General features: G+C 23.3%; 1 protein-coding gene across 2 annotated transcripts; it reads right to left on the reverse strand.

Moving 5' to 3' along the window:
- Positions 1–3059: 3059 nt before the first annotated feature.
- LOC148935411 (aminopeptidase N-like) lies at positions 3060–10869 on the reverse strand. Of its 2 annotated transcripts, XM_089081658.1 has the most exons (12): positions 10712–10869; positions 8832–9382; positions 7970–8455; positions 7588–7771; positions 7062–7209; positions 6646–6727; positions 5999–6369; positions 5567–5841; positions 4570–4763; positions 4161–4439; positions 3961–4030; positions 3060–3600 (listed from the first exon to the last, which is right to left on the reverse strand). In XM_089081658.1, the coding sequence occupies exons 2-12, from the start codon at positions 9371–9373 to the stop codon at positions 3469–3471; spliced, it is 2763 nt and encodes a 920-aa protein (XP_088937784.1). In that variant the 5' UTR covers positions 9374–9382; positions 10712–10869; the 3' UTR covers positions 3060–3468. The 2 variants fall into 2 exon arrangements, with proteins under 2 accessions (XP_088937784.1, XP_088937785.1); XM_089081659.1 differs by lacking the exon at positions 8832–9382 and having other exon boundaries at positions 10712–10867.
- Positions 10870–11382: the final 513 nt, after the last annotated feature.

Raw genomic sequence — 11382 nt, forward strand, 5'->3', positions numbered from 1 at the left:
AGATTTTTTAGTAATAACAATGTCACTATTTAAATTGTGAACACAAAAAACGAGTCTTGCATATTTTGAGAACACTTAAACAGAGGAACATTAAAAGCTTAGAACCGATTCGTTATCTCTATTTTTACTGACACTTTACTCTTATACATATGTGCGGTGTTGATTTCAGGGAAGATTTGTAAGCCGTAGGAGATGAGCACAAAAATTGTTGTATTCTAAGAGCACATAAATAGAGGAACATTTTAAGCCTAAAACCGATTCGCTATCTATATTTTAACTGGTATTTTACTCTTGTATAGTTAACGTATATTTATTGTCTTTTTGGCCTATATCTTGTAAACTATTAGAAAGGCGCCAATTATTTTTATATCTTTTGAAAGCACATAAATAGCACATAATTCTGAGCTATTCACTTTCAATTTTGTGTGTAATTTTAACACACAAGCGAAGGTGTTAACTTTCGTTAAGCCAGCACCCCCTTTTCAATTCCCATTTCCTAAACTGCGCGAGCACAAAAATCAGGACTAGAGCACATAATTAGCATATAAATAGCACTTAATTTGGACATATATATTTTTTCGGTTTTTTGTGGGACGGTAATGCAAGCTTAATAGAGATACATTCGGGGCCTGATTATAACATACATATTACTTTTATACATGACTTTATTTAATATAACCAAACCTTTTAATTTTAAAAATTTAAATTTAGTATACAAAACATGTATTTTTAGTTACAATTCATGTAACTAATATATTTAATATATATCTTTTATTATATATATATATATATATATATATATATATATATATAGATATATATTTTTTTTATAGTTACTAAACATAAATCATAAATTCACATATCTAAAATATGTACGAAATACATATAAAATAATTTGTAACATGAGGAATATTTTGTGAATATAACTACGAGCAAAAAAATCTATAACGAGATTTCATATAATTGAGATCTAAATATGCTCTGCCGATGAAGAATTTTGCAAAAGAAAATCTCTCTTGTATAAAAAAAATCTCTCAATATGAAAAAGTTATATTTTACATTTTCATTTATTTTTTTATATAAAATTATCCTTTTCCTAGTTGTATCATAAATAGACTAAACACTTAGTACAGTAATACTTTAAACTTTTTAATATTAGCACTTCTATATTTTTCTATGTTCTAGTTCTATAAGAACTTATGTCTTAAAATCTGCATGTTTTTCAACAATTGGAACAAATTTTAAACGCATAAGAGGGACGAATCAACATATCAGCATTAAACTGAACGTCTTTTAAATTCTCTATTGGCTCCAAATAAAAATTATATATCAAAGAAGCTACCAAAGATTTCATTTCCACAAAAGCAAATCATTGTTCTACAATTATATGTATTATTGCAATCTGTTTAATTTAGAAGAAGATTGAAAACTGTTAAAAAGAATATTGAAAATAATATTAAAAAAATAATTTACCAATGCATTTTGGTGATCCAGCACTAAATGGCAAATATGCATATGGATGCTGATTTCGTATATTATCGAGTAAAAATCTATCTGGATCAAATATCTCTGAATTTGACCAATAATTCGGATCTCTATGGACTCCATAAATACTAATAAGATCCCAGTTGGTACTAAATATGATTCTAAAAAATTTTATAAAATAACATTTAATTTGCAAGTGGTTAAGCTGTTTCATAACATAAAATTGAAAAAATAAATACCTATCTAACAAATATCTATCAATACAAAACAAGTATGTAATTTCAATGAAAAAACAATATTTCCATAAAAGAAAAAAATAATTGCAATAATTAATAAAATGTATTAATGTAAAATGTATTAAATGTTAAATGTATTAAAAAATAATTGTAATTTGAAAAATTACTTTTTTATGCTACCGTAAGCATTGCAATAGCTGCCATATGATGCATTTTTGTTATGATTATTTAAATTTATGCATATTTTTTATATAAATTTATCTGCGATAATTTTGTTAACAAGTATATTTTTGATATATTCAAAATCATTAATGTTATTTAAAAATGCAGTTTCATATTCTAATACATTTAACATATATATTAAGAATATTCTAATAAATTAATTATAAATTTTCCAGCAGTATATTCTTAACATATTTACTATATATATATATATATATATATATATATTTTTAGAAGATATTTGGAAGTTGCTGATCACCCTCTTTGACAAATATTATTCTATTTTTAAAGTATGATTTTTCTCAACACCCTTTATATGTATCCGTCATCCAAATGACGGTAAAGGTAGTATGACGTAAAAACATTCAAATTTGTCAATTGAAAAACTTCTCATTTACTTATATTTAGCAAAAATTGTTATTTAGACAATAATTTATTAAAGATTAAATTAATGAAATGTCAATAATAATTTATATAACAATTATTACAATCACTTCACGATCGAATAAAATAATTACTTTATAATTTAGGTACTAAGGATGCATATCGAAAAAAATTTTATTTACAATGTCTTACATCCTGCTTTAAAAACAGATTTTCTCACTAGTGGAGGTAATGTAATTATATCATTGTAACATATAAAACATGTACAGTCATTATTATATATAATTCTTGTCATCGACTTTTTATTATCTATAAAAATTATAATCAAATTATTACACAAATCAATTAAAATATGAATATTATTTGTAAGAAAGTTTGTATATAAAATGTATTTGTTATAAGTTAAGTAGAAAAAGATATAGACAAATATAAATGCAAATTACAATTTTGTCATAGTAAGTAAGGATAATGATACTCTTGTACGACAGAGTATTTACCTTTTTTATTATTTTTATTATTTCTTTATTATCTTATTATTTTTTAATAAGCCTCAATTTATTTTGTTTATTTTGTTAAATTTTACCTGACATATTCTTTCTGTTTTAAGTGCCAAATGGCAATCGCGACCGAAAATATTAAATCCCACATTTCGTTTTGTTATGTTACAATGGTTGTTGACGTTTTCATAAAGCAGAGCGAAGACATGACAAACTTTTTGAAAAATATGGGCAATTATATTGTAAATGATTTATATTGTTTATTAATGAATATATGCTGAATACAATTTACGGTATTTTGATTACAGTAATGTAACACTTTTATCTTATTATTAGGTAACACGAACAATATAAATTTCACATACAAAATATAGTTATGTCAAATTATAGAATAATATTTAATTCTAAAACCCTTTAGAAATATTTGAGCATGTATTATCGTGACAAACTGTATCTCCATCTTACGAAGAAAGTCGAGCACGTTCTGAATTTTAAAGAATTTTCTATTTTCTGTCATATGTGAATTTTGAATGTATCGACTATTAAAAATACGAAGAAATTATGTAAACCACCACGCGCATAATTAAAAATATATAAAAATTTTACAATAAATACACATGTTATTATCTAGTATCGCTGGGTACTTAAGTTGAAGAAATTAAAAATTTCTCAAAGTAGCAAACTTGTTTTTCGATTTGGGACAATCGTGTTGCTATCTTTTGTTTAATATACGAAACATCATCATAAGAAGCAGAATTATTCATGTGGTTGCTCACCTGAAATCCATTCACCATTAAGTATATTATAATTATATAATTTATTCTTATACATATGAAAAATATTTATCTCGAAAAGAAAAATAGTGAAAATAAAATATCAAAGAAAAAATTATAGATCTAAAAAGAAATTGTCAATGAAGGTTCCAACAAGATAGAAAAAAACAACATGAAAAGAAGAAGAAACAATAAAAGAAATTATAAAAAATTATAAAGATGTAAATTATATAATATTTATATTTTCTTAATTTGCTATATCATATTTTATTTTTAAAATGTAATGAGAAGTTATGTACTAGATAAGATATAGATACATCAAAAAATATATCTATATTATATACTTAAAAGGCTAAAGTTTACCTTGTCAAGTTGCTCTTTAAAATACACGTAATTAATAATGTCTATTAATATTACGGGCAATTTGATTTCTCTGTGAACAAATTGTTGGATTTATAATGAGTTTAAATAAACTTTTATAATTTAAATTATAATAAATTTAAACAAACTTTTATAATTTTATGCAATTCATGCAAAATATGTTTCTTACAAAAGATTATTACCTGGACATTACTTTTAAGTTTTGCAATATATAATCGAGTACTAAATTATTTCTTGCATGTTTTGCAATAATGGAATGCAAAACTGTAATACGATCTTTTTTAATAAAATCTTCCGATAAGTTGATATAATTAAAAATAATTTGTACATCTTCACTGCACGCTAAAGATACTAAATGTTTCTTTCTAAATTTTGCTACAAGAAATAGTTTGTCCCAAATAATAGCGTTTGCTTTTTTTGTTCCTTCACAGAATGTCCATTCACTCCACCATGGATGAACACTAAATAATTTAATAAAACAATTATTAAAATAAGCTAAAAAAGCAACTTAGCGCTTATGGTCTTCTATTTACACACAATTTATTGTTCATTGAGCGATATTAGAACAACAGTAATTGTGGAATATATTACCTCTCACATTCATGATATTTTTTACAATTTTCTGTTAATGCCAAAGTAGCATTATTCTTACATGTGTCTAAACCAAGTACACATGCCCATTTTGCAGCTTCATGTCTTAAATTTTTAATTAAATAAGGAGATGAATTTAATTCCTTGTATCCTAAACGATTTAGAAGAGATTCTAGAATTTGGTGAAAGTGTGCCTGAAAATAGACAAATATCATTATTACACTAGTATGTTATTTTGGAAAAAAAAGTAATAAAGATAATGTATAATTTATTTATACATTATCTTTTTATATTTCAATTTTTATGTTTTATAGTAATAATAGAATTTTTATGTTTTATTATAATATTCAGAAAAAAACATTTTCTAAATTTTTAATTTTATTTTTCTAATAAGTTTTCAAAAATTTCTGTTTATTGTTGAAAGAAATATTTTAATATATTTCACATATCATAAAGTTAGATAAGATAAAACAATTTCTTACAATAGTACTTTTACATTTAGAAAATATTTATAAGAATTTTTTAATTGTAAATAATATTTATTACATATAATTGTGATGTGTATGTGTGTGTGTGTGTGTGTGTGTGTGTGTGTGTGTGTGTGTGTGTGTGTGTGTGTGTGTGTGTGTGTAACAGAAATTTTATTCTAAATTATGGGATATATTATACATAGTATTTTGAAAAGTAAATTTTGCAGTACGTCAAGAAAGTAACATTTTTACTTAAAAAATATATGTGCTCTTAAAATAATTGTTTGAAATACATAAATATTTACTTGTACCTTTAAAATTATTTACACAATTACAACATTTAATCTAGATGAAATAATACGAGAAAGTTTTATTAAACGTCTTTATACATACGTCTTTATACAGTTTATTTTTATAAAATTTTTATCTTAATTTTGAATGTTAAAATGATATTTTTATATCACAATTAAGTGTACGCTTTATAAATTAGATATGTTTTAAAAATTGATAATTTAGTTATCACTTACTTTGATTTCACTACTTTTTGAAAATGGAAAAAAACCGGATATTTGTTCCATAATTTTAAATGCAGGATACCATGATATGTAATTCTCCTCTTTCGATAAATAAGACGTGAGTTTTTTGAAAAGATTAAAGTTGAGTTCGCCTTTTAATAGAAAATGATATGCATCATCAATGAGCTGAGCACGATTAAGAACATGTATTTTGCTATATTCAGATGAGAGGAGGCACTTCAAGATATTTTCCCATAATCTGTCGTCGTATTTAACACGATAATATCCTTTGCATACAAAAATCTCGTAATTAATTATAATTTAATATACGATATATGTAAAATGCATATATATATATATATATATATATATATATATATAATCAATATTATAATGTGTATTGATATGTATTGATATATAATATATTATTTGATTTATATTTACCGGCTTGAGCTACATTAACGATAATCCATTCATTTTTTCTTGTATTATTCACATGTAAAATTTGTTTTTGGCTATATAACCAATGTTTAAATACAGACCTAAGCTGACTTTGCCTAATATATGATACAGGAATCCATAAACCTTTTGGAAATGATTTATTGGAATTATTTTGTGATAATGTTATTATAACTTCGCTTGTATTTTGTATCGTTTGTACATCTAATATAAGATAGCGTTTTTGTGTTATCCAGTTATTCATCTTTCTTTCTAAATTCATACTGTTTTCCTTATAAATACTTTTTAAAGTTTCTTGCATAATATTGAAGAATTTGTTGGAAATATTATTCGATATGTCGAAAGATTTATCCTGACTAAAGTTGTAAAAATTTATGTATATTAAATTTATATTAAAATATGACATAAAAAATTATACAAAGGATACTAGAAATATAATATATTATTATAATATATTATTTATATATTATAATATAATTATATATTATAATATAATATATTATAATATATTATTTAATCCATTTATTCATGTGTTAGTTTAGTAATTTACATGATTTAGTACTTTACATGATTTATTGGAATTATTATAATACATGATTAAATACGTAACATATCTTATGATTAATACTCACTGGAGAGCTACATAACGACTGAGACCTGATATAAACACATCTTTGGGAAGTATTCGTGACAGCATGCGTATGAAAACAGGTGCTATAGCAATTAATATCATAAAAGATAATTAAGCATGGTTATATAAACTAAATCAATTATAATTTTGATAATACGTAATTAATGTAAATTCTATACGTAATTAATTCCGCAAAAGAAGATAAGTACTAAGTTTTGATAATATATACATATGTTTTTTGCAATAACGTAAAAATTATATAAATAAATTGCAGATAAATTTAATTAAGTTCTAAATTATTATTTAAGTAGTTTTTTGTTATATAATGTCTAAGTTTGAAAACATTGTAAAAACGTTATAAAAATAAAGCTTAAAAATTTTTTGCAAATAATGGTTTAACTGTATATTCAGTCTTACCTTTAACATATCGAGTAAAAGGAAACAGTAAATTAATGTCAGATTCGTTGACTTTTGATACAAGAGGCATATCGTAATAATCATTCAAATGAAGAGACTCCTGTAGAAATTGCACTACGAAATATTCATTTAGCGTATTATTAAGTATCTACAAGCAAAAGTTTTAATCGATTTAATATAATATAATATAATAGTTGTTATCAATATCATATAATTCTTTTCATCCTCAAACAATATATTTAAGAAGTATAATAAACCTTAAATAAAATTACATAGAATTGAACGGGACTTTACCATCATTTAAATCAAGAAACTAATTTTTATAATATAAATATTAGCAAATTTCTTTTATATTTTATACATGTAAAATTTGGAAAATTTGATTTTTCAATATTTGCTAATTCTAAGTTATAATGATATTTAATAGATAATAATCGATCATTAAAGATTTTTTTATATATTAGGATTCTAATTCCTCTTATATGATTCTAACAATATGTAATCAAAAGTTTATAACAAAAACAACCTTGCCAACAATCTTCATTCCTAAAAAATTGGCAACACCCTCGTTTATCCATAAATACGATCCCCAAGATTGTCCGATCATGTTGCCAAAGAATTGATATGCTAATTTTCGCGCTATTGTGAATGCCAGAGTCATTTTATGTGCAACGGAACGATATTCTACATCGTAAACAACAGCTTCCTCACTGAAATATAATGTAATTAGGAATATCTTTGTATATTATAACTATGAAGTTTAATCTTTATCATCTAAATTTTAAGCTGTCACTATTTTGAGTTATCATTATTTTAATCGTTGTATAATTTTGAATTAAGGTATTGACATAAATTAATTATATAGTTCTTATTGTTCTTAAGTCAAGTTTCTTGTTTATACACAATACCTATAAAGAATGAGTCCTTGTGTTTCCACACCTTCATCTCGAAAATTCGGTACTATGATAATCTTTATATTTCGTGGAAATAGTTTAGACATGTTTTTTTGTAAGTATTCTATGGAAGCTTTAGTCATCCATCGAATGAAATCTAAACAGCAAAACTTGTCTTTATTCCAAATTTGGATGTTCACTTTGACAGGCATGTCGTCATCGTAAATTTTATAATTAAAGCAAGAGGTATTAGCGATATTAAGACGGTCGAGTTTGTGCAATACAATCGCTACGAGATAAGGGGAGATGTTAACAGTATTGTACATTGTAAAGGTTTTGTCTTTATCTCTAATTTCTTTGGAAATCTTTATATTTGTTACAATTTTATAATCTGAACAATGCTGTATGGAGATAGAAAAATAATTTCTCTCCGGCTTGTCCCAGTATGGAAATGCAGGACGAGCACCTGTTCCATATAAATCCGGTGCAGCGATCAACCACCTGTGACATTTTAATAATAATAAATTTTTAAATTTTAATTATTAATATAACATGTGAATGTTAGAGATTATTGAAATGCCACTTATGTGACTTCAAGCATAACATCTCTTCAATATCTCCTATTATATCGTATTACTGCATTAAACATATTTTCTAAACAAAACATACGTTTATAACATAAAGTATTGTAATTTATACGTTTTTCAATTTGTATATATCAATATGTTTATTACATCGTTTAAATCGTTATCTTTAACTAAATTGAAATCAAATATATAAGCGAATAAAAAGGAAGTAAGATTTATAATAATATTTTATAATAATATTTTAGTTTCTAACATTTAAATTTATTACATTTATAAAGTGCTCTACTCACACTGTATCAGTTGAATTTGGTTTCCAATAATTGTTTACGTTAATCATAATTCCAACAAAGTTTATTATCAGATGGTAGAGATGATATGATAAAAATTCGTGATCAAAGGTAATGACAACTGTTTGCGTTTTATTATCATATGTATACATTATCGGTTTTATCACTTTACGATCTTTCAAATTAAAAACTTCAGTTCCTATTTCGTCTATTTTCAGATTTAATACATTCAAACGTATTAAGTTTGTTTTATCAGAAACATGAAAATATGACGAAAGATTACCATAAAAAAGGGTATTGCCTTTTGCTCGTTGTTCGTTTATATATGATTTAAATATATTATGCATATCATACAAATTGAATTTTTTTACAGTTGAAATATTTTCGATGAATGGTATAAAGTGAATATAATTGTCAAATGGTTTGATAAATTGCTCATCTGCATACACATTATTTTTTGTATCATTGTCAATAGCATCGTTTAGAGCGACAAATATTAAATTAATACTTAAGAGTAATTTTAATAATTCCATGGTGATTGTCATTTCAGATATCTGTAATAATGTAATGTTTTTTTTGTCACAGAAAAGAAAAATATTGACAAAATGTAATGCGAAGTAAAGGCTTTATCGATATCAGTAATGTTTATTTTGGATTTCGAAATCGGTTTCTTCCTTTTCTCTTAATATGGATATTACACATATTATTGTTCATAAACAAACACATATACATAAAGAAAAAAGCAAAGGAAATAAAACATATTTTGTACATTTTTAGTAAGATTTAAATATATTTTAACGGACGTTTCATGTATTTTTGTTGCAAACATATTTTTATATATTGAAAAAAGATATTTGTTTCTTTCTCTTCTAGAATATCTCAATTTATCTCGACATAATTTTGATTATTATGTAAAAAAAAATATAAATTTTTTATTACATTTTATTACAAAAAATAGAGAATACGATATTGAAAATTTTTAACTTGATCTATTTTTTCTATTTTTTATATATTTTTTCTATTTTTTATATTGTAATTATAATATAAAATAAATATAACATTAAATTACAATTTATAAATACAACTGTATTCTTCTCTTCTTTTAAGATTTATATATATATATATATATACATATATATATATATATATATTATTAAATTTTATATATATATGTGTGTGTGTGTGTGTAAATTCCTATAAAGTTTAAATATTTTAAATCAATTTTGAAATAATATAATAATAATTTAACGTTATCTAAACATCGGTTATTAAAATTTACTTTCTTTCTACATTATTCATAAACAAATAACAAATTGTTATTTTATCTGTTAAAGCATAATGTGTTCCAATTTTATGAAAATTTTATTTCTATTTATTTTTATAAAAACTTAATTTTTATTTACAGAGCAACTAGTCTCTGCATTGCAATGAAACTTTATATATAAAAAACTTTATTACTATTAGCGCATGTTTACTTAAATTTTAAAGATTTAATTCTTTTTTCTCTCTTAAAATAGATATATAAAATAGACATACAAAAAAAAGAAGTGAATAAATTTCAAATTTTATACAAGTAATGCTGATAATTGATAACAAGAAGCAAAATGCTACTGAATTTACACATAAAATAAATAAGAAATTATTAAGAACGCTAAGATCCAGCGTTTCTAAAAATTGTTTATATTATGTCATTTCTGTATTTAAAAATATATTGTTAATTCGAAATTATTTGTCAGTATTTGTGTAATAAAAATATCAGAATACTTTAATTAAAAATTTTATTCAATCAAGTTCATTCAAGTTTATTTAATCATATATAATATATGTGAAAATCATTTTTACTTCTTATATCAGTCAGATTAAATTTATTTACTGTTACTTACATTGAATAGAAACTGTTTGTGCAATTAACTTCTATTGTTTGTGGCAATTTACGATTGATATTTCTATAATAATTAAGTCATTATTAAGAGAAATATATGTGATCACAATCTTGAGTTCTACATCGAGAGTTAGTCAAGTACTGGCAACGAATCTAGCTGAGATCATAATAAATATGCGAATTTGATGTGCGAAAACAAAGGTAAGGTCATAGATGGCTCGTTAGTAACGTGGCTATATGTATAGTCTACCGCGAGTATATGCATGTATACTTAATTTTTCTACACAAAATGTTTGTCTTTTCAAATAATAAAGTAAAATATTATTTACACAAATTATAGTCTTCAAGAAGGAATATGTTTTCATTTTATTCTTAAAGAAAAAATATTGTCTTCTTCTTATTAATTTATCAAATAATTTTATTCCGAGCTTATGTTCCTTATATTAATAATTACTGTAATTTGTTTGTAAATAAAAAAATACAAGTCTGTTCTAAATTTCACTATAATAATAGAGATACTAAAAATAAAAGAACTGTTTAGAAATAGGTTTAGAAATAGATAATATATATATATATATATATATATATATATATATATATATATATATATATGTGTGTATAAAAAATAAATAAAGAACAAGAATTGTACGTAGTAATAAAATAATTTTATAT

Source organism: Pogonomyrmex barbatus, unplaced genomic scaffold (assembly GCF_055798465.1).
Source record: "Pogonomyrmex barbatus isolate J1 unplaced genomic scaffold, ASM5579846v1 scaffold5, whole genome shotgun sequence".
NCBI lineage: Eukaryota > Metazoa > Arthropoda > Insecta > Hymenoptera > Formicidae > Pogonomyrmex > Pogonomyrmex barbatus.